We start from the raw sequence: 23,612 nt of genomic DNA on the forward strand, positions 1-23,612 counted from the left end.
CAACTTATAGTTAATAATGGTGTTTCATAAGACGACAAGATACGATGTAAGCAACACATCTCAATAATAAAGCGCTCAAAATGTCAAAAGCGTTAAAACATCCTGTAAAGCAAGTTAGTAACATATTTACATACAATTTTTTTAGGCTTCTAAATTGATATTCTGCTTCTTTAATTGTTAACAATGGATTTACTATTACTTAGATCTCATGTTCTATAACAAAGTAAACGGTATAACGGTTTCCCACATACCCCTCCCTCCTACTGGTTAAACAGCCCAATCATTAAATGCGAGGGGTCCTTACAACTTGAATTACTTGCTAAATGAATGACACAGACGCACAAACCTTTTTCTTGCAAAGTCTTTGCAACGGAGTTTTATTGAATGTTAAATTTAAATAAATAGATGTGTTTAAGTGCTTAAGACCCGCTACTGTGGCGTAACATCCGCTCATTGTCGTTGTTTCGAATCTGGGACCGATACCGCGTCACGACTAAAGACGTTAAAAATTATTCCTACTGCTGCTATGTCAGGTACGCGACATGAGTAGGGGGAATTCCTGCTTGGCCCAAAACAGGCACAACTCACTACCATGCACAGTTGGAACTTCTTAGACAAAGGTCGTTCGATCAGAGGGTTAGTTGTCTGATGTGCGTATGGACGCGTTACACCGCAATCATAAGCGGAGTATGTTTCAAGGTGCGTGGACAGGTCTAGATTCCAAAGCGACACCAAGACACCTGAAGTAATCATACAAATGCTTAAAAAAGTTTCTTAACAACGTATATTTTATATAAGTAAATATATTTACAAATGTAAATTTAATAGTTTTATCACAGTTAAGTATTTACAATGTTCAAAAAAGTCAAATTATACAAAAATAACAATTGGTTGTAACAATATTTGGGTATAGTCCCTTTCGTGACATCGCCTCTCAAGGGGCGTTTCGTCGTATTTTTATAGTAGCTTTTGATAGATTATGTAGGTTATGTGATTGCCCCGCAATAGAAATAGGAGAAATGCTATTATGAAAATACGACGAATCGCCCCTTAAGAGGCGTAGCCACGAAAGGGACTATACATCAATATTTTAGTTAAGGTCGACTATAATATCTCTGTTGTACTGGTTTAAAAACCACTGCAGTCGGTTATTTGTTCTAACCCTGAAACAAAACAAAAAAGGTCAATATATTTGTTATTATAGATGTATTGTTTATACAGATAACTACCTCCCTTCCCTTTTCATTGACCTTATGGCTTATTCGTCTGCTACCAAATTCTTTTCTGCTACTTGGCTGTGTTAATACACACCACACCATTGGTTGATTTTCAATAACCCAATTAAGGGTCGGCACAAGGACAGTTATTTAACCTTTTCTCCCTCTAGTGTTTTAATCCAATGTGACACGTATCAGTCTGACTGTCATTACAATCATATTAAACCCATATATGTCTTACATCATAGATTATAGGTTCGAATCTCGACATTAATCGACTTTTAAAACTCTTAGGAAGCCCCTTACAGTAACTATCACGCCAAAAGTATAAAATATATACTATACCTGTCAAATGTATAGGATAGAATGCCACCGCGTCTATTGATGTAGTTATCCAGATGCAGACTTTTCAACTTGGGAAATCCCCTGAAAAAAAATAAGATTTAAATCTTGCATGAAAATTAACATTTATTGAAAGCAAAATTCAAAGTGCTGATTAAAGCAAGTTGAAAAATATGACATAGATTTATTGTTAAGCTCCTAGAGGTCTCTATAAGCACTATTTTTTTTTTTTTTTTGGGGGGGGGGGGTGTTGGGCATATCTTTAAAAAGTGATTTCTCTTAATAAGGTGGTTGTAGCCTCCTTCATAACAATTTAAAACCTTCTCTGTTCTTATGAGATGCTTTACTGTAAAAGAGAATAATATTGGTAAAAGAGTTAGCAAGTCATTCACTACAAACAGAAAGATATCCTGTTACTTTTATATAAGGATAGACAATAATAATACCCAGGGATCTAAAGGAATAAGACAATGATCGATAAATTGATGTGTATCACCAATTATGATACACAAAATTTATCCTTCTGTAGATTAACATTATTGGTTGAACCGGTTGAACACTTAACTTAATAAACCAACCAATCAAAATCACCAAAGTCATCAAAGTTTATAAGCCAACGAATAAGAAAACTTTGGGGACTAGAATAATAAACAGCCCATTGTCCCCTCTCTCTCTGAATAATACCTGATGAGAAGCAGAGGGAGGGCAAAGTCATGCTCATGATGGTCAGCTGTGTAAATAACATTCAGGTGCAGGTTCTCCAAGTATGACATCTCTGATAATACCTGTAATTTAGATAGATAGATAGATAGATAGATATGATCAGATGTGTATATAACATTCAGGTGCAGGTTCTCCAGGTGTGGCATCTCTGATAATATCTGAAATTTAGATAGATAGATATGATCAGCTGTGTATATAACATTCAGATGCAGGTTCTCCAGGTATGACATCTCTGATAATACCTGTAATTTAGATAGATAGATAGATATGATCAGCTGTGTAAATAAATTCAGGTGCAGGTTCTCCAAGTATGTCATCTCTGATCATACCTGTAATTTAGATAGATAGATAGATATGATCAGCTGTGTAAATAACATTCAGATGCAGGTTCTCCAGGTGTGACATCTCTGATAATACCTGAAATTTAGATAGATAGATAGATATGATCAGCTGTGTAAATAACATTCAGATGCAGGTTCTCCAGGTGTGACATCTCTGATAATACCTGAAATTTAGATAGATAGATAGATATGATCAGCTGTATATATAACATTCAGGTGCAGGTTCTCCAAGTATGACATATCTGATAGTACCTACAAATTTAGATAGGTAGATAGATATGATCAGCAGTGTAAATAACATTCAGGTGCAGGTTCTCCAGGTATGACATCTCTGATAATACCTGTAATTTAGATAGATAGATATGATCAGCAGTGTAAATAACATTTTACACTATTAAAGTCACTGTGACAGTTTAAATTGTGAAAAATCTAACAGTGACTCTACTGGTTGTGAAGTAAATGAAGCAAAATTAGCCGTGTTAAAATGACAAAATCCCTGTGTATGGTCTGCAAAAAAGGCCTGCAAAGGTCTGTTTGTGTGCCATGCCAAGTGTGTGAGGAGTATACACACCCTGAATGCTCAAATATAAGCAAGGATCTGCTCCAATATCTCATAGACGAGACAAAGGAAGGCAATGCGATTTCGTGGACATGTGCCCCGTGTCACAAGGTTGGTAAGGTCCTCCTTAACAAGATTAAAGCATGAACAAAGATGTGGAAACGTTGAAAAAGGATATTAAAGATTTGAAAAGTGATAAAGTTAAGATTGAAGGAGATATTGTGAAAGTTGATGTAAAATGTGATAAAAACAGTAAGGATATAGCAGGAGTGAAGGAAAGTGTGAAGGCCTCCATTTTCAGTGAGCTTAGGGAGCGAGAGGAAAAGATGAACAATGTAGTGATACACGGCATCCCTGAAATTGCTGAAGATATTCCAGGGCTGGAGAAAAAGGACAAAGATATGAAAAAAGTGATAATGGTAGTGAATCAAATCATTGAAGGTGAGATTGATAAAAAAGATATTAAGTTTATCAAGCGGCTGGGTGAAAAAAATGATGATTCTCGCCCTATTCTTTTAGGGTGCAAAAATGTAGATTTAAAATGCCAGATTTTACAAAATGCTAGAATGTTGAAAGATAGTGAACTTTATAGTGATGTTCGTGTAGGCCCTGACCTTACTGCCCAACAAAGAAAGGATGAGAAGGACCTTTTCTCTGAAGCAGCACATAGAAATGCTGAACTCAGTGCCGAGGAGGCTTTAAACTCAGAATGGAGGGTGGTGGGGGCAAAGGGGGCAAAAAGGTTGGTCCTAACAAGGAAATGGGAGGCGGAAGGGGGCAGGGGAACAAGGGGAGGGGAAACTGTGTGGAGGGGTCGAGGAGGAAGAGGGCGGGGACATGCTCGAGGAGGGGGCGTGGGGAGGGGGTTGGGACAGAGGGAGCAGGAGAGGGACTAGGGGGTGAGGTTAAAGGTCTAAAACTCTTGTATTGCAACGCTCAAAGCATCCTGAGTAAAATTAACGACCTCCAAGCAACTTCTTGTGATATTAAACCTGATGTGATAATGATAACTGAATCCTGGTGCAATGATAAAATTAGTGATAATGTTCTGAATATAAATGGCTATGAATTAATAAGTGATCTCAGAAAAGACAGGGAGGATACAGCTAATGGAATCGGCGGTGGAATCCTGGTGTATGCTAGAAATGGACTAGTAATTTTATCTGTTGACATAAATATTATATTTAATCAATATGTTAGTTTTAAAATTGTGACAAAAAATAATGATCTTAATGTTTTTCTTGTATATCGACCACCTAGTTGTAATGTTTTAAATAATTCTAAATTATGTGATATTGTAAAATGTGCCCCAAAGAATAGTATTTTGATTGGTGATTTTAATTTTCCTAAGATTGATTGGAATACCCTGACTTGCGATAATTATAGTAAAGATTTTATGAATATGTGTATTGACAATAATTTTGTGCAATATGTTGATTTTCCAACCCATAATAAAAATAATGTATTAGATCTTGTTTTAGCAAATAATGATTGTGTTTTAAATGTTGACAACTTAGGACCTTTATCAAATAGTGACCATGTTATGTTATTAGTAAATACTTGTGTTGATTTTAATGTTAATGAATGTAATGAAAAACAATACAAATGGTCAAAAGCCAACTATAGTGAAATGAGGACTGATCTTACCAACGTGGATTGGACCAACCTGCTTGCTGCTGATAATATTGAAGATAACTGGGAAACTTTTAAGAATATGATTGATAACACAGTGAAAAAAAATGTGCCATTAAGTGAAAATAAAAGTAAGAAGTCTAAACCAATCTGGTATAATGACAATATTAAAAGGCTTAAAAGAAAAAAAGTTAGATTTTATAAAAAATGGAAGCAAACACGGACTCATGAAGATGGTCAAAAGTACAAACATGCAGAAAATGAAGTGAAAAGGGCCATCAGAATAGCAAAAAAAAAGATAGAAGTGAAAATTTCAAAACAATCAGGCAATTCTGGTAAAAATACTTTTAACAAATATGTAAAATCTAGATTGTCTAAACAAACTAATATTGGACCATTAATTGGAAATGATAGAGAAATAACTGGTGATAGTAAAAAAATGGCAGACATATTAAACAATTGTTTCAGTGATGTTTTTATTAAGCAGGACAGGCATTCTGATGATGTAAAAAATATGAATTATGATGTACCAGTAAGTGATATTGTCATTACCAAACAGATGATTGCTAAAAAGATTGACAACCTGAAATATGGCAAGGCTCCAGGACTGGATGGAATCTCTACAACTTTATTGAAAAATCTGAAGGATGAACTTTTGACCCCACTCCAGATTTTGTTTAAACAGTCGTTGAGTTTAGGCAAGGTCCCTGCTGACTGGAAAAATGCTAAAGTTGTACCTATTTTTAAGAAAGGAGCTAAAGGAGAACCTGGCAATTATAGACCAGTTTCACTTACATGTGCTATATGTAAACTAATGGAAAGTATAATTAGAGATGTGATTACAGGTCATCTAAGGTCAAATAATTTGATTAATAATTCTCAACATGGTTTCGCTGATAACAGATCCTGCCAAACTAACCTGATTGAGTTCATGGATTTTGTTACAAAATGTGTAGATGAAGGAGATGCAGTTGACTTGGTGTACCTTGACTTTAGCAAGGCATTTGATAAGATTTCTCACAAGAAGCTTATCCAAAAACTCAAATCTCATGGAATTCAAGGTGCTGTCCTTGACTGGATTGAAGAATGGCTCAGCAACAGAAAACAACGAGTTTCTGTCAATGGTTTCATGTCAGATGAGAAGGATGTTAGCTCTGGTGTTCCACAGGGCAGTGTGCTTGGCCCAATACTATTTGTAATTTATATTAATGACATAGATGATGAGGCAACAGCCATCGAATTGTTAAGAAAGTTTGCAGATGACACAAAAGGTGCTAAAGTAGTAAAAAATAAAGATGATGCTGACAAATTACAACAATGTTTGGACAAGCTGTACGATTGGAGTAAAAAATGGAGCATGGAGTTCAATGTTAAGAAATGCAAAATAATTCATTTTGGGAAGAAAAACCCAAAATTTAAATAGGGTAGTGCGGGGTTATTCCGGTCAATTTTTTGCTTCAACTTAAAAAAAAACATACTTCCCAAAAACTTTTTCCGGTTTTTAAGAGTGCAAATGAACGATATGGCAATAACGAAGAAGCCTGTCTTGGTCCCGTTAAGATCTCGCAACTAGAAGTCGGTAAAAAATCGGTTTAAAGGGCGGCGGTTGGCCTATACCGGAATAACCCCACCGGTGGGGCTATTTCGGTCAGTTGACTTTGGGGGGGTGGAACACCCCCCTAAAATATTTTTTTTTAACATTTTTAACTATGAGTAGAAAGCTGAGGTCATTAGCTTTCTAACGGTACTAGTCGCATGCAGATCAGAAAATTTTTTGACCACATTTTGCCCATTTTAAAAAGTCGGTAAAATCGCAAAAAAAACATCGATTTTTTTCATGCAAACTTTTTAAAAAAATCATACTTTTTATTATATGATTAGGTTTTTTTAAGCTTTATACATAAATTAGAGGCAATTTCTGATTCGCAGGTCTTGGATTTTCTTGAAAAAAATGATTTTTTCCAAAAAAAATTTTAATTTTAAAAATCCTGCCAGTTTTGACAGCAGTTTTTGATACATTTTTTCTTGTCTCAAATTGGCTAGGATTGACCTACAAGGGTGGTTAAGGTGTCTAAAGATGCAAAATTACATGCCTGACAATTAACTCGAAATGATATGGGGTCTAACTCTAATATTTCAACACATTTTATGCAACAGGAATTTTGAAAATGCAAAATCTTGAATATGTACTCTAAATCTTGGAGATAGAACCCATATCCTGGGAAGTTTTTGTTAGGACATGCAAAGCTTTCTATAGACACCTTAAACACCTTTCTAGCTTAATCCTAGCCGATTTGACATAAAAAATCCAAACCGCGCAAAAATCTCGAACACCCTCTTATACGAAAAAGATGCAAGGGTTTCATATGGAATTTTAAATCTTCTAGCAGTCTTTCTAATAGACATACCCCTTCTTACATGAGCCAATGCAGCTGATACATCTTCAGGAAAATATTTAAGGCGTTCCTTTGGGTGATATACTCTTCCCATTACTATAAAAATGTGTCTGAAAAATTTTTAATGTCTTTACAAATTGAAAAGCTTAGGCTACAAAACATGACATAATACAAGCAGTAAAATGACTAGTAATGTACATCTAACAACAGGCAAGGCAATGATTAAAGCTTAGGTCATGCATTTAGGTTGTTTATGCTTCCAGATCACCTAAATAAAACATTAGGGTATTATACAGTTATAAATACAGTAATAAAAAAAAGTAAAAAAAAGTGACCGGAATAGACCCTTTTTTTGAGACGAAAAAAAATTATGAAAAAATCAAGTTAGAACAACGCCTCCAATTGCAAACGATAAATGAATGCCATATCTTTCATTTTACAAAAACCCGGGGGTCAATAGGACTTACCATTTTTTCACAATTTTAGATTGAACATGGCCTATTTTGAAATTTTTTTTTTGCAAATTTTTTGCAACTTTTTGAGGGCAAAAAAATCATAGAAGGAGTGATCTGACAAAAATTTGCTGAAGTAAGAAATGAAAGTATAGGCAATAAACTACAACTTTGCTTTTCTGAAGATCTCTCGCAAACGTTTAGAACACCGTTAAAAAACGGTTTTAAAAAAGTTGGTAGAGTGACCGGAATTAGACCCCCCTACCGCATTAACCCCGCACTACCCTACACAATGAATGGTGAAGAATTGGAGGTGGTTGAATGTGAAAGAGATGTTGGAGTTAAAATCACTTCAAATCTTAAACCATCTGACCACTGTACAGAGGCTGTTGGGAGAGCAAGATGGGTACTTGGACAAATAACTAGATGCTTCCATTATAGAGATAAGAATGTCTTTCTACGTCTCTATAAACAATATGTCAGACCCCACCTGGAATTTGTTGCCTGGTCACCCTGGTTGGCTACAGATATAGCAGCTATCGAAAATGTTCAAGTTAAAGCAATAAATATGATTTCTGGAATGAGCAATAAAAGTTACCCTGAAAAGCTGAAAGAGTTAAATATTTGGAGCCTTGAGAAACGAAGAACTATGTTTGATATTATACAAATGTATAAAGTTACTCATAAAATAGGTGATATTAATTGCAGTGTTCAGTATACAGGTTCTAACAGGTCTGGTGTAGTTACTAGACACCAGATAGATCCTCCACACCCCTCCTTAACCAAACTTTAGATTAAAAAAATTTCCCAAACATTCGGACAATTGGGCATTCAAATAGGACCTAGTGGTAGTTAGAATCAGTTGAGAACAAAATCCCAGCCGTTCCTTCTTGCCAGATATCGCCATTTTAAGATTTTTAGTAAAATTGCACTAAATATCCAAATACAAACTTAAATCTACTTTTAATTTTTTAGTATAATTTTAGTGAGACAGCTCAAAAACAGAGAATCTTTGCTCCTGTGGCTAAACTTACTGCCTGGAGTCCCTAACAGAGAGTGCCTTTATTTGTTAACACAATTAGGGATTCGAACCAATTCCCAAAACTAACCAAAGTGGAATAGCTGTGTATTACAGCATTAGGTCAGTATTTTCACCACTGACAGGTGGAAGGCAAGGCCTATCCTAACCAGAAACCCGATCATTCACCCACAGGCCCCAGTGGAGCACCTTGGAGGTCTGCACCACATGTTTAGTGGGGTTCTCTGCACCCATGGATTGGGTAGGTTGAGACCTAATGGTGCCCACAGGCTCCCATTAACCCTGCCATCTGGGCAAAGCTTAGAATAATGTCACACACCTGGCCCCTAAAATGGGCTGTGAGTTAACTCCCCTGCCAATCATAGATCAGCACAGCCGCCATGGAAGGATAGCTGCAGGTGGTGGGCCGCATACCTTCACTCAAGATGCAAGTTAGCCCTATTCTGATTTTGATCCTCCAGGAGATCATAGTATTGTGCATCTTGAACTATACCCAGAGCCTGGGAGGGTTCTTTCTGAGGGAGCTGGTGACACCATTACTGTTTGACAAACCCGAGCTGATGGTATGGATCAATAGGGAGAGTAGCCATGGTCGCCCCTACTCACATTAAGCAAGTGGTCACAGCCCTGCCAAGCCTGGGGAAGGCCCAGAGCCCCTCCCACAAACAGCTGCTAAAGACAAGAAGCCCTCTAGCTGTAAAATCAACTGTCTGGCCAGGGCAGCTTTCATGGGGCCACAGCCTTTGTCCCCATCGACTTTCATGAGGTCAAGGAGCACCTGTTCAGAGCTGACTGATGACCAGGATATGGGTAGCGTGAAGTTCTTGGCCATTCCCATCAAGATAGGGGCCTGGGCCCCTCAAAAGGTAAAACTGAACTGGGGCTATTCTTAGTTGTACACCCCCATGGTGTTCAATGTGCCTCCAGGAGGTGCGACTGCATCAAACGGCCCCCCAGGAGAGAGATGGTGGTCAAGACCAGGCCTAACTTTCCAGTGCAGGGGACCCCAGGTAAAACTTTAACAAGGAGCTGAACCTGCTGATCACCAACAACAGCTAGAAGGTATCCAAAGGGGCATGCATTGCCTGATCCCAATAATGTAATATACAGCTATTCCACCATGGATAGTTTCAAACAGTAACTGTGTCCCCAACTCATGCATTGCTTAATGTGAATGGGGGCGACCATGGCTACTCTCCCTATTGATCCATACCATCAGCTCGGGTTAGTCAAACAGTAATGGTGTCCCCAACTCCCTCAGAAAGAACCCTCCCAGGCTCAAGGCATAGTTCAAGATGCACACTACTATGATCTCCTGGAGGATCAAGATCAGGGTAGTGCTAACTTGCATCTTGAGCAAAGGTATGCGGCCCACCACCTGCAGCTATTCTTCCATGGCAGCTGTGCTGATCTGTGATTGGCAGGGAAGCATCTCATTCTCTGATTCTCTGTTTTGGGACTGTCTCACTAAAATTATACTAAAAAATTTAAAGAAGATTAAAGTTTGTATTTGGATATTTAGTGCAATTTTACTAAAAATCTTAAAATGGCGATATCTGACAAGAAGGAACGGCTGGGATTTTGTTCTCAACTGATTCTAATTACCACTAGGTCCTATTTGAACGCCCAATTGTCCAAATGTTTGGGAAATTTTTTTAATCTAAAGTTCGGTTAAGGAGGGGTGTGCCTCTTAATATAGTGAAAGAAAGAAGTAACCTGGAACTAAGAAAAAACTTCTTTACTGTAAGAGTAGCAGATACTTGGAACAAAATTCCAAGTGATATGAAAAACATTTTGCCAGAGCACAAGTTTAAAAAGAGTCTTAAACAGTGGATGAATGATAGAGCAGACCTTACGAGAAACTTAAATCTTCGCCAGAGCCTTACACAGAGGACACTGAAGATAATCTCTACAAGTATACCCAAGTAAGTAAGATAGATAGATATGATCAGCTGTGTAAATAACATTCAGGTGCAGGTTCTCCAGGTGTGACATCTCTGATAATACCTGGAATTTAGATAGATAGATAGATATGATCAGCTGTATATATAACATTCAGGTGCAGGTTCTCCAGGTGTGACATCTCTGATAATACCTGAAATTTAGATAGATAGATAGATATGATCAGCTGTATATATAACATTCAGGTGCAGGTTCTCCAAGTATGACATATCTGATAGTACCTACAAATTTAATAATGCAAGCATAATGTATAACCAACAAGCAAAATAAATTTAAATTTGGGGTTCATATGGAAAGGTTGTACTATGTGTTGTCCCCAACGACAGCTAAATATATAACGTATAGGTTTCGTGATTTCCCCCCGAATTAATTTCGTTGCTGGTACAAGCTGGAAATTATGTTACATCAACTTTAGATGATTCCATACAATGTATTTCTTGAGTACTGTTAACCTTCGTTATTTTTTACTAATTGAAAATAAGGAGGGTATAAAAAAAACCTTATTTACATGTAAAACTTTCTCAATCTATAGTTTAAAAACAGTTTAAATACCTTCAAGTCAGCAGCTGGATGATTGATGACATGGTTTGCCTCGTGCTGGGGCAGGTGGAAATGGAATGGTAGGCCGCGGCTTGGGTCCTCTATGTACAGGGAGGAGATAGACATTTCTGTCAACTTGGGCAGATAGCTGCTTAACACCTAATAATAAAATAAAAATTTCAGTTATCTGAAGGGATAAGACAATGGCCAATAAATTTATATAATCCCCAATGATGATGCAATAACCCTTTTGTAGAATAGAATTAGTGATTGAAACGTTTGAACACTCAACTTAATGAACTCAGATCCAGTAAATGTAAACAGACGGACAAAGCGAGTTATAAGTATTAAACAAGACGAATCTTCATAAAAAAATCCTTTTACATCTGACTAAAACTAATATTCATATGGAAATCACTTTTTTCTTAAAATCTTCATTATAAAGCAGGTTAGAAAATCCATTGTGTTAAAGAGTGGCTTCGGCTACTAAAAATTAAAATGTTATTATACCTGGATTAAGTTAGGATCCAGAGTACTGCAATGACTGATACAGATATTACTCAGACTATGACCTCCTCCTGTTTTCCTTTCCTAAAATAGAAATATTGATTTATTATTACTCAGATGTTGCACCATATTTTTATGTAATACTCGCAGCTGGCTAATATAACGATACTCCCCGTCCCCTCTCCTCCTACTGGATAAACAAACTGACCAATAAATGAGATCCATATTAGGAAGCTAATTTGACAAAACAAATTCATCTGTCAAAAAGCAAGTCTGAGAGAGAGGATAATAGGTTGTTTATTACACTAGTCCCCAAAGTTTAATGATAACGATTTCTTATTTATTGGGTACAAACTTTGGGGATTGGTTGATTAATAAAGATGAGTGTTCAAACATTTCAATCTTAAATTTTAACCTACAAAAGTGGTAATTTTGTGTATCATTGAGGATGTACATCAATTTATCGGTCATTGTCTTATCCCTTTAGATCCCTAAATAAAAATATATTGCTTGCCTTTGTCCAATCCAATTTGATTTTTAAATCCTCCAGGTAAACTTCTTCCAGCTTTGGTGTTCTGGACAGAAGGCTGTAGAGGTCTACCTAAATGTAAATTGTTATAGGAATCACCATTAATATCAATTATTAAAGATTAAATAGTAAATTGTTTGTGTGTGTGTGCTCCTAGGTAGGCTTAAACTAAATATTTGGTGGAAGAAGAAACTTGAGGTCACACCCCCAAAAAGATTTGTCCCTAAGAAAGAAATAGGTTTATAAAATTTTCTTCTTTTTGAACTAGTAAAAGAAATTGAACTTGCTGTACTAGACATGACTATTTTATTATGATATGGATCAAAACCCACTTCATACTTCTGATATTATACCTGTGTGTCGCCCCAGCCAGCAATCTTCAGCTTCTTCAGTTTCCCCGCCACTGCCAACAACTCATCATCAAATAGAAAACTGGTTGTACGGTCCTGTGTGTCTGTACAGGCTGAGAATCCCATCCCAATTATCTCCAGATTTACAAGGTGCCTGTAATATATATAGTCTGGTTAGGTCAAATATTGACGACCCCTAAATTTGAATTTTAGTTTTAAAAGAAAATAAGGGATTTTTTTGGGGTTATTTTGTTATTTGCTCTAGGGTTAACCCATACCCATACCATTTTGCTATTGACGTACATACTCTTACTCTTAAGTTGCAAATGTAACAAAGAATTAATAAAATTGTTAATTTCTTAAGTTTTAAGTATGTTCAATAAATCAAATATTGTTTAATAGTTATTTATCGCATTGCAGCTTTCCGCAGATAGTAAAATGTAAGGCAAGATTAATTCCAGTTTTGTTGGCGAAGGCCCAGCCCAACAAAACTGGTATATAGTAGGATACGATATAGGATTTTTTTAGTATGGCTAAGAACCAGTTCCAATCCAGCTGACATTTCGGCCTCAAAGTTTTATAATTACTATAATTTAAATTGTCACCTGCTAAGTGTGATCCAGCTGGCCCTGTCAACCCTGACATACTCCCATCCAAACAGGGTTAACCCTGTGAGGTTAGGACAATGCTGGCTTAGGGAGTGTAATTTTAGAGGGGTTATACCGTTCTCCCTGTACATGGCAATACAATTGATAATGTTAATTAGAATTTCATTAACTCCTTATAATAAAGTAACATGATGTCTGTCTTATATTTGTGTTTGTCTGTACAGAAAGATCTCGCTAACCGATATGGTTCTCCAACCTTCCAATAGGTCTAGAGAAGGTTTTTAACTTTAAGATATCGCCATACTTCTAAAAGAAAGCCTTTTTAAATAAAGGTGTTTTTTTTTCTTTTTTAAAAGAAAGTTTAAATGAAGGGTCTATCTCCCCCCCCCCCCCCCCTCATCTTATTCATGCCACTAGAGGCCTCCATTTGCACAGCAACTAATTATCAATATATATTGCCTGAATATGAATAGTCTAGAAATATTGTTTGTATACTCTGGATTATTCTCCCCAGCTTGGCAAATCATTTTGTACACCTCAGTTCTCCTCTTCGCATCACCACCTGCAGAAATGTAATTGATAATAGTAGCGCAGCTACTTTATTACTAGGATCTGTCCGTATGTCCCAACGTCGGACGTCCTATTAATTTATAGGAAATGTTCAATGCATTTCTTATTTGTTGACCGACTTTTTAAAATGATTGCCTAAATATATTATTTATAATTCTAGAATTTATATATTTATCTAAAGTGATTTTGTTTTTTGTTGTTGATAAGAGTATGAACGTTAAAACCTGATAGGAGCCAAAGAGCTGAACGTACATATTATATCCGCACATTATAGATAAAATAAATCTGGGAGTGCCAATTATCTAGTAACACAAATAAATGCTCCAAAAAACGTATTGGACGCGTGTTTTCTTTAGCCATGCACACACTGTACATTATTTATTTCGCTCATACAGATGTACGTTTAGCCGTTTTAGCATCTTTAGAAGTTCTAGAGTTTTTTGGGAGCAGATTTTAGCAAAAATTTTATGTGTTGTATAAATCATATTTCACCTTGAAAGTAGAGTGACTTTGTATTCTTGGATCCTCCCAATTATTACCTTGAAAGTAGAGTGACTTTGTATTCTTTGATCCTCCCAATTCCAGAACCTGGAGCCGTGGCGCATTTTTCATCAGGGCAGATATGCAAAAATTTGGCACATTAGCGTGAGTGTTCAAACTAATATATACGGATACTTAGGTTAAAATATTTTAGCTATGAATTATAGATGCTTTCACACACAGCACCGGTTGAGCCTTGTACTTTGTTGTCCTAGGAATCAGTATTTTAACCTGTTTCAATTAACAAAATGAGCAAACTGTCCGTAACTTATGGACGTACCAGACATAATTTTAGAAAAGCTTCGCTATTAAAAACCAAAGAAAATCGGCCAGCTATCTTTAAAAAATATTCAAGCAGATTCCCCAACATTCTTTTTATTAATTCAATTTGATTTAAAGCATTGCCGATGGACCAAGTGAATAATGAACTGGTTGCTTGTTTAAAATGTAACCCACCAAAAAAAAACTAGCCGTCTATTTAAAATAACAGTATATTTACCACATATAATTACGGACAGACAGACAGGAAGTTATAGATTAACTTTGCTACTTAAAGGATAAGAACATATTTTTCTACAAGTATCCATTCCTAAGAACAATATGACTGAGGGTATGCCTACAAGCGCCATCTGCTAGGGCCAGCAACCCTGTTTCTGTTATTGTACTTCTGTACACGTTCTAAAAAGGGTTAGGTTAGGTTAGGTCAATATGACTGAGGGTATGCCTACAAGCGCCATCTGCTAGGGCCAGCAACACTGTTTCTGTTATTGTACTTCTGTACACGTTCTAAAAAGGGTTAGGTTAGGTTAGGTCAATATGACTGAGGGTGTGCCTACATGCACTATCTGCTAGGGCCAGCAAACCTGTTTCTGTTATTGAACTTCTGTAAACGTTCTAAAAAGGGTTAGGTTAGGTTAGGTCAATATGACTGAGGGTGTGCCTACATGCACTATCTGCTAGGGCCAGCAAACCTGTTTCTGTTATTGAACTTCTGTAAACGTTCTAAAAAGGGTTAGGTTAGGTTAGGTCAATATGACTGAGGGTGTGCCTACAAGCACCTTCTGCTAGGGCCAGCAAACCTGTTTCTGTTAATGTACTTCTGTACACGTTCTAAAAAGAATTGGGTTAGGTTAGGTCAATATGACTGAGAGTGTGCCTACAAGTTCTATCTGCCAGGGCAAAAATCCTGTTTCTGTGATTGTACTTCTGTAAACGTTCTAAAAAGGATTTGGTTAGGTTAGGTCAATATGACTGAGGGTATGCCTGCATCACCATCTACCAGGGCCACCAATCCTGTTTCTGTGATTGTGCTTCTGTAAACATTTTAGGGAATAAATAAATATCCACCGGATATAAATCAGTTTCGAAGCGATACGGGAAATGTAATTATCAAGTCGATATAGAATATACGTGGATATTATGACAGGGGAAAAATTGTCGTCAACTTAGGTTGCTGATATGGAACTCATTTATTGGACAGTTCTTTCATCCAGTGGAAGGAGATGGAGTAAAGTGATTGAGTAGTTATTTTAGTCCGCTGCGAGTTTCACTTTATTAGAGAACATGAATATCTCGTGTAACATCCAAGAAATAATAAATCCGTAACAAAATAAGACAATAATATGAAAACATCTATATTCAAAAGTATCGTAGCAAAAAACATTTAATATGACAAAGATAATTGAGTATTTTACAAAGAAATAATTATTGGAATAGTTATTTATCGCATAGTATTATAGACAGCTTTCCGCGGATGAACCAGGTTTCGATAATGAAATTTTGGCACGCATCCTTTGATACAAGGTTACAAGGGAGGGAGGGGACACTTGTTTTTTTCGTGATGATGAGTTCAAAACGTTTCAACTACTGATTTCAATCTACAGGTGGGATTATTGTGTGTATCATAATTGGGGATCTACATCAATTTAACGGCCACTGTATTATCCCTTTAGATCCCTGGCAACTACTATAACATGGTAGCAAGTTATACCTGGAAGAGAGTAAGATTCTTGATGTTGGCTATGTTGGTCAGGATCTGATCTGATGCAAAGGGTAGGACAACTCTATAGGCAAGATTATTTTTTTATGCATTTCAAATTTTTTGTATGTTCAAAAATTGTCTCATTTTTGCTGTTATAAAGACAAAATTATTAGATGACACTTATATTTTCGACTGTCAACTTATGATTGAAAAAATGTATTTTAAAAAAAATAATAGTGGCTGTTCCCCCTGAACATAGTACTTAACAGCTAAACCCCTCCATGGACAATATAAAAACATCCCCAACAAATATTGAACGACGTTTACGAGCTCCTAGCAGACATGCATGCACACATACGGACTGGCATCCTTTTACTTTAGTTTACGGAAAAAGAAATTGCACAAATGATTCATTTTTTCCTTGTAAGTCGAGGAGCAGCTGAAAGGTGCATAGCAACTTGATTTAACCTAAAAAAAGAAAATTAAATTAATTTATATAAATTATTCATTTCTTTAAAACCTCTGTAAATATTTTACTAGTGTCCAGATCTAAAAATGTTTATATTAGTTTTAAAAAATATATAAAATATCTCTAAATCTGAATCTTCCAAAAATTTTACATTTTTAAAATTATTTACCTGGACATAATACCAGCCCAGTCCCCCTCTCTACCCCTAGTATCAAGTATTGTTCATATTTACCTGGACATAATACCAGCCCAGTCACCCTCTCTACCCCCAGTATCAAGTATTGTTCATAGTTACCTGGACATAATACCAGCCCAGTCACCCTCTCTACCCCTAGTATCAAGTATTGTTCATATTTACCTGGACATAATACCAGCCCAGTCACCCTCTCTACCCCTAGTATCAAGTATTGTTCATATTTACCTGGACATAATATCAGCCCAGTCACCCTCTCTACCCCTAGTATCAAGTATTATTCATATTTACCTGGACATAATACCAGCCCAGTCACCCTCTCTACCCCTAGTATCAAGTATTATTCATATTTACCTGGACATAATACCAGCCCAGTCACCCTCTCTACCCCTAGTATCAAGTATTATACATATTTACCTGGACATAATACCAGCCCAGTCACCCTCTCTACCCCCAGTGTCGAGATTAGTGTTGTTCATGTTGTTGATAGGGTCTCCTTGGAAATCTGGATCCTGATGAATAAAAACCGGATTATTAATGTGAAATTGATGTTTTTTAATTATTTATATCATCATTGGAGATGTTTATCAAATTATTGGCCACTGTCTTATCCCTTTAGTTCCCTGGGCTTTTCTATAATTAGGGTCGTCTGAATAGCTTTGTTAAAGTCTAAATATATTAAAATTAAATAAGATGCATTTAAGCTATTTAACGATGTATTTACTTCAATTTTTATTTCAGATTTTAAAATAAGATTCTATTATCCTTATATTAAAGTAACAAGATGTTTGTTTTACTATCTTTCTGCGCCAAAGGATCTCGCTAACCACTGAAACGTTATGGTTCCACTTTATAGGATAGCTTCTCATAGGTCCCGGGAATGTTTATATCTATTTTGGGGAAGGATATTAAAACCCTCCTAAAAGAAATCGCCCATAGAAAACAAGTTGTCATCCTTGTTCGTTTTTTTACCTGTGTTTTATCAATGATATAAAACTGTTCCAGAGCCATATTTTCACTGCCAAACTCCTCAAAGACACAGCTCAGTGTTTTCAAACATTTGGAGAGATCATCCTCGCTAACTCTAGCAATACTGTCCTTGTCTGTCAGTATCTGCTTACGGTTCTCCTACAACATAGATTATATTAACAGGGACCATTATTTCAATAGGAGGCGCAGAAGCCTAATTTCACAATATACTCGACTGAGGCATTAAATCTTTGCTACATATGTGTAAAAGGCGAAAGAAAGAAAACGATTGAATGGAAAGAGATTTAGAGAGATAGAGCAATGGCACACAAAAGTTAAAATTAGTATATCAACAAAACTAAGAATCATAATAAATTATATTTTTTATCATATTTGTCTGCTTACAAACTTTGGAACTAATTTTATTGATTTGCGAGTATAAACTTTTCAATCAATAATATTAATCTACAGAATAGTTTTGATTATCAAAATTATAAATCTATCGTGCATTGTCTCTTTCCTTGGGCGTTAAATCATTTTTTTTTTATAAAGCAATTCAGTCGGACATATGTCCATACCTAATTATAGAGCATTTGTGCTACTAACAAACCCGCGGAGGGAGTGGACATTGGGCTGTTTATTACAGTAGTTCCCAAATTTATAATAACATTTACTGATTAAGAACTTTAGGGACTTTAATTGAATTTTGGATAGGTAATTTAATTGCAATCTACACAATGGTAATTTTGTGTATCATCATTGGGGATGTACATCAATTAATCGCACTTTGTATTATCCTTTTAGATTTAAACCTGTGTAAGATGGAAAGTCAATCTTCTGAGTTTATCAGTCAACAGCAAATCAAGAACAAGATGGGGCGAAGCAGCGTTATTCAACCCTAAAAAATATCATAATAGTTATAATATACCATATATAGAATTTTAAGAATATTAAATATATTTTTATATTCAGCGATCAAAGTTTGTCATCACTGCTTATTTCTTTACTTAAATTTAAATAAAGAAACTAGCACAGGACTTCTCAATTCATCATTTTAAGAAAACGTTGGGGGAGGGTGGGGGGCTATAAACGACCCGAGATCTTGTTTTACTTCTGACTTTTTTAAAACATTAGATAGATTTTCTGGACTCAATTGTAATGTTCTATAACAATGTACGTATCAAATTCTAGAAATTAATTAGAAAAATTAAAGGAGAAATAATGTATAGCCAACAAGCGAAATAGGTCATATTTTGAGACAGACGGTCGTCATTTCAACTAAGCAATGAGCATTGCCCCCCCCCCCCCCAATAAAAAAACTGCTCAAAACCACGAAAACCTTTTTCTCGATTAAATTTAACTGATGGTTAAAGCTGGTTAAAAAGATCCCTTTTCCTTCAAATAACGAAATATATCTATCTATCTTACCTAGCATTGTAGAAATAAGTTGTGTCTGTATGTGGGAGGGTAGATTTTCACAAATATAGCGCTGGACGGCGGTTTTTACTTCATCACGAATATATTGCGTCACCTACAAACAAAATAAAATAGATAATTTTAGATTTTAAACATGAATACTTTTGAAAAAACAAGGATGACAACATCCATGAAAGCGAAGCACTGAAACGGTAGGACAAACGGACATTAACACTTGTATAGTGTCTGAACTGAATAATCAGAATATAAAAAAATCGAAACAGTCGAAGCAAAATTATAAGTAAATTTGTTCAAAAACTGCTTGATACGGGATAATGTTTCTGGACAAACTTACATTTTTAGGACTTGATTATAGAGTTGCTTCGCTTATACTATTGTTCTTTGTTGTCCCATGAATCAATATACAAAAAATCAGATCAAACGGATAAATAGATCACATAAAAATTTGTTGTTAAAAAGTAGAAAAATCAACATGTTTAAAAGGGACGTACGGACATTCTGGTAATGATTATAGAGTTGCTACGCTTTCTAAATCGTACCTAACTACTACAGGAATCATCATGCAAAATTTGAAATCGATAGGACAATTCTAACTTGTCTAAATTAACGAATAAAAGCTATCTATCTCGGACGGACGGACGGACGTACGGACGGACCGACCCTAATTATAGAAAAGCTTCGCTTTTAAAAATTGTTGTCAATCTAGCAAAATATTGTATCGAAATTATAAACGGCTTTGTATCAATGATCTAAGGGAATAAGACAATAGCTGATAAATTGATATACATCTCCAATTTGAAAAACAAAAATACCCCTTTTATAGATTACAATTAGTGGTTGCAACATTTGAACACTCAACTTAATGAACCAACCAATAAGAAAATATTATTATAAAACTAGTATAATAAACAACCCATTGTCCCCTCTCTCTCTCTGTGTGGACATGATCTCATTTCAATCTTGTAACTATATGTAGATAAACGAGGCGCGCTACTAGTGTGCCTAATTATCCCAGGAATCAAAATCTAAAAAATTAAGTGGGATCATTTAATTAGCTTGCTAAGTGTGTTACAATACGCTTATTTGGGATGACACTACGCTTTATACCAGAAATCATAATATAAAGTTTGTAAACAATCTCATAGAAAAACATGCAATAATTCTATAAATTGAAAATAATGTACCGAATCGACCTGGTTAGTCTTCTCGTCATGCACATAGTAATGGCTTGTCTCTGCGTATAGCGTGGTCTGTATGAGCCGTACACACTGGTTCAGTGCCTGTTCGCTCAGTCGTGGAGCTGGTTTGCGCGGTGCCATTTTTTAGGCAGTTTATTGTCAAAATTTAAGTAACAAAACAATACTATGTAAATTTCACAAAATATATGTAGGTAATCAACCATACAAGTAAATGGTTGAAAGACAAACTGTTAAGAAAATGATATAATAAAAGCATTGTTAGAATTGAGTATATGTTTGGGGGATGGGAAATAAAGGGGCAGGGGGATTAAAATACGTCCAATATGACCGCCAAGCGCGCTATGGATTACAACTCCCGTTGAATACATCAATATACACGGTGCTCATAGCCAGGAATTTAAGGGATAAGACAATGGCACATAAATTGATGTACATCGACAATGAAAGAACACAAAATTACCCCATATAGATTACAATTACTGGTTAAAACGCTTGGACACTAAACTTAATAACCAACAAATTAAAATTCCCTAAGTTGTTAAGCCAACGAATAAAAAAACATTATCATAAAACTTTGGGGACTGCTGTAATAATCAGCCCAATGTCCCCTCACTCCTTGGACTAAGTTTGGTGCTAGCAGGGATTAGAAACATATCTATAATACAAAGTAGAACGATGTCTGTCTGTCCGTCTGTCTGTCCGTCTGAAGCTTAAGATCTCAGTAACCACTGAACCGATTGGGCTCTACTCTTCAGGGAATATACCTACTGGTCCTGTGATGGTTTTAAGCTATTTTCTTGGGGGGTGGGACACCCTCAACCCCCCCAAAAAATGAAAAATACCCCCCCCCCCAAAAAAAAAAAAATTTTACTTTTTCTTTTTAAATCTAAAATTTGATCAAACCTCTTGGGGTAAGCCCCTAGAGGCTAGGGGCGAAGCCGCTAGTAATTTTAAAAGAATTAATTAATATTTATTTCATTTTAGCACGTACATGCAGTTTTAAAGATTTCTTAATAAACTAAACAAGGATATCACGTACATATGCAGCACAACAAAAAAGGACAATTTATGTTGATCTCAAAATAAAATAATAATCTACTTAATTTCTATTCAACTAGCGGCCATGCCCCTATCATATAGGGACTCTGTATTCGAAAATAGCTTTAAACCATCTTAAGACTTAAATCTGAAAGTAAAATAGCTTAAAACCAACTCTGGGCCTATGTGGAGTTTCCCTAAAATGAAGACATTAATCGGTGAAGTAGTTATCAAAAACTTAAGCTACATACAAAAAAGCTTTCATTGCTTTCATTTAATGGGCAAATTTTAGTTTTGAAATAAGAACTTGTTAAAATTCTATTATTTTGAAGAAAAAAGCGAGAACAGTCAATAATATAATAAAATTATTTATTGTTTCAAAAATCCATATTTTCAAATTTGAGACTGAATTGAAAATATTATAAAAAGATGTCTGTTTTGCTATGTCTGTAACTTTTGTGTATGTCTCATAATAAACTGGGAAGGAGGGGACATCGGGATGTTTATTGCACTAGTCCCCAAAGTTTTATAATACCGTTTTCTTTTTCGTTGGCCTAACAACCTCAGAGACTTTCAATGAATTTTGAAGGTTGGTTCAGTAAGTTGAGTATCCAAACGTTTCTACCACTAATTTTAATTTACAGAAGGGGTAATTTTGTGTATCATCATTGGGGATGTACATCAATTTATCGGCCATTGTCTTATCCCTTTAGATCCCTGTTAATAATAAAGATTCAATTTACTATCTTTCTACAAGCCAAAAACTTTAATTGAACTAATATAAGACCACGATGTAACGCAGACTGGGCAGGAATGAGACAATGGACGATAAATTTATATATATCTTCAATGATGTCAAACATAATTAATCCATAAGTATAATCTACAATCTATATAAACATTACTGGTTGAAAAGTTTGAACACTAAAAACTAGTATAAGACCCAGGGGCGTCCAAGCTTTTTATTTTGGGGGGGGTATTTACCCCCCCAAAATTGTTTGGGGGGGGGTAAATACCCCCTCCTAAATGGTTGGGGGTGCCTACAGCACCCCCATGGTAGGGGTAAATTTTAAATGGGGGGAGTAAACGGAAAAAAATTTTGGGGGTGCCTACGGCACCCCCTAAATCGTTTGGGGGGGGGGGGGGGGGTAATCGCCCCATTACCCCCCCCCCCCTTGGACGCCTATGATAAGACCAACCGATTGAGTTCAATTAAAGTACCCAAAGTGTTTAAGGCAATGAAACTTTGGTACCAGTGTAATTTAAAGTCCAATGTTCTCTCCCTCCCTGAGACTAGGATTGTTTTAATTTCTTTGTTCTTCAGGTAAAGTAAACAGCCCAGAACAGTGGACGATATTTTAATCTTCAGCCAAATTATTGGGTTTGAAGGGACAGCTTTCCGCGGATATTAAAATGATATTCATAAGATTAAAACAGTTTTGTTAGTTACAAGGGGCCGAAGGCCTTGACTGACAAAACTGGTATAAATTTTAAATTTTTTATTTTATTATTTGTAAAATTGTCTATAATATGATGCTATAAATGATTTTTTAATATGGCTGAGAACCGGTTCAAATACAGCGGATATTAATCGATTTAAAAGCCATATACAATCATCGAAAATCTGTGACAGATACCCAGTAGTCCGAAAATGTACGAAAGTTTATAAACTAGAAGGGGAAATAACCACTGCTTCTAAAGTTTAAATTATTATTTGGTATCAAATTTCTTTGTATAAAATTTATTATTTTATTTAATAAAACTTATCAAAAACGTTAACTCGAAAAAAACCACTTATGTACAACATCGGCCTTAGTTAAGCATTCCACCTTAATGACATGTCCTTCTTATTATAGAAAAGGTTCAACTAAAAAAGAAAAGAAAATTTGATAAAAGGTAATTTTGTTATATAAGCCTCATAATAGTTATTTCTCGTATCGTATTATAAACGGCTTTCCGCGGATATATAATGTACAATTATAAGATTAAAACTAGTTTTTTTAGCCCCGTGGTGCCGAA

At 35.7% G+C, this 23,612-nt stretch overlaps 1 protein-coding gene across 1 annotated transcript; it reads right to left on the reverse strand.

The window, feature by feature from the left end:
• Positions 1 to 751: 751 nt before the first annotated feature.
• On the reverse strand, positions 752 to 20,774 carry LOC145314728 (uncharacterized). The gene is made up of 18 exons (XM_080154771.1): positions 20,541 to 20,774; positions 19,348 to 19,450; positions 18,732 to 18,817; positions 17,923 to 18,078; positions 17,368 to 17,462; positions 16,709 to 16,756; positions 16,298 to 16,370; positions 14,897 to 14,985; positions 14,307 to 14,425; positions 13,657 to 13,759; positions 13,195 to 13,320; positions 12,593 to 12,743; positions 12,225 to 12,311; positions 11,714 to 11,794; positions 11,216 to 11,362; positions 2,244 to 2,344; positions 1,563 to 1,643; positions 752 to 1,163 (listed from the first exon to the last, which is right to left on the reverse strand). Exons 1-18 carry the CDS (start codon positions 20,673 to 20,675, stop codon positions 1,091 to 1,093), a joined length of 1,854 nt encoding a protein of 617 aa, XP_080010897.1. The 5' UTR covers positions 20,676 to 20,774; the 3' UTR covers positions 752 to 1,090.
• Between the last annotated feature and the right edge of the window lie 2,838 nt (positions 20,775 to 23,612).

This window comes from Acartia tonsa, chromosome 3, assembly GCF_053477335.1.
Source record: "Acartia tonsa isolate MP-2025a chromosome 3, ASM5347733v1, whole genome shotgun sequence".
Classification (NCBI taxonomy): Eukaryota; Metazoa; Arthropoda; class Copepoda; order Calanoida; family Acartiidae; genus Acartia; species Acartia tonsa.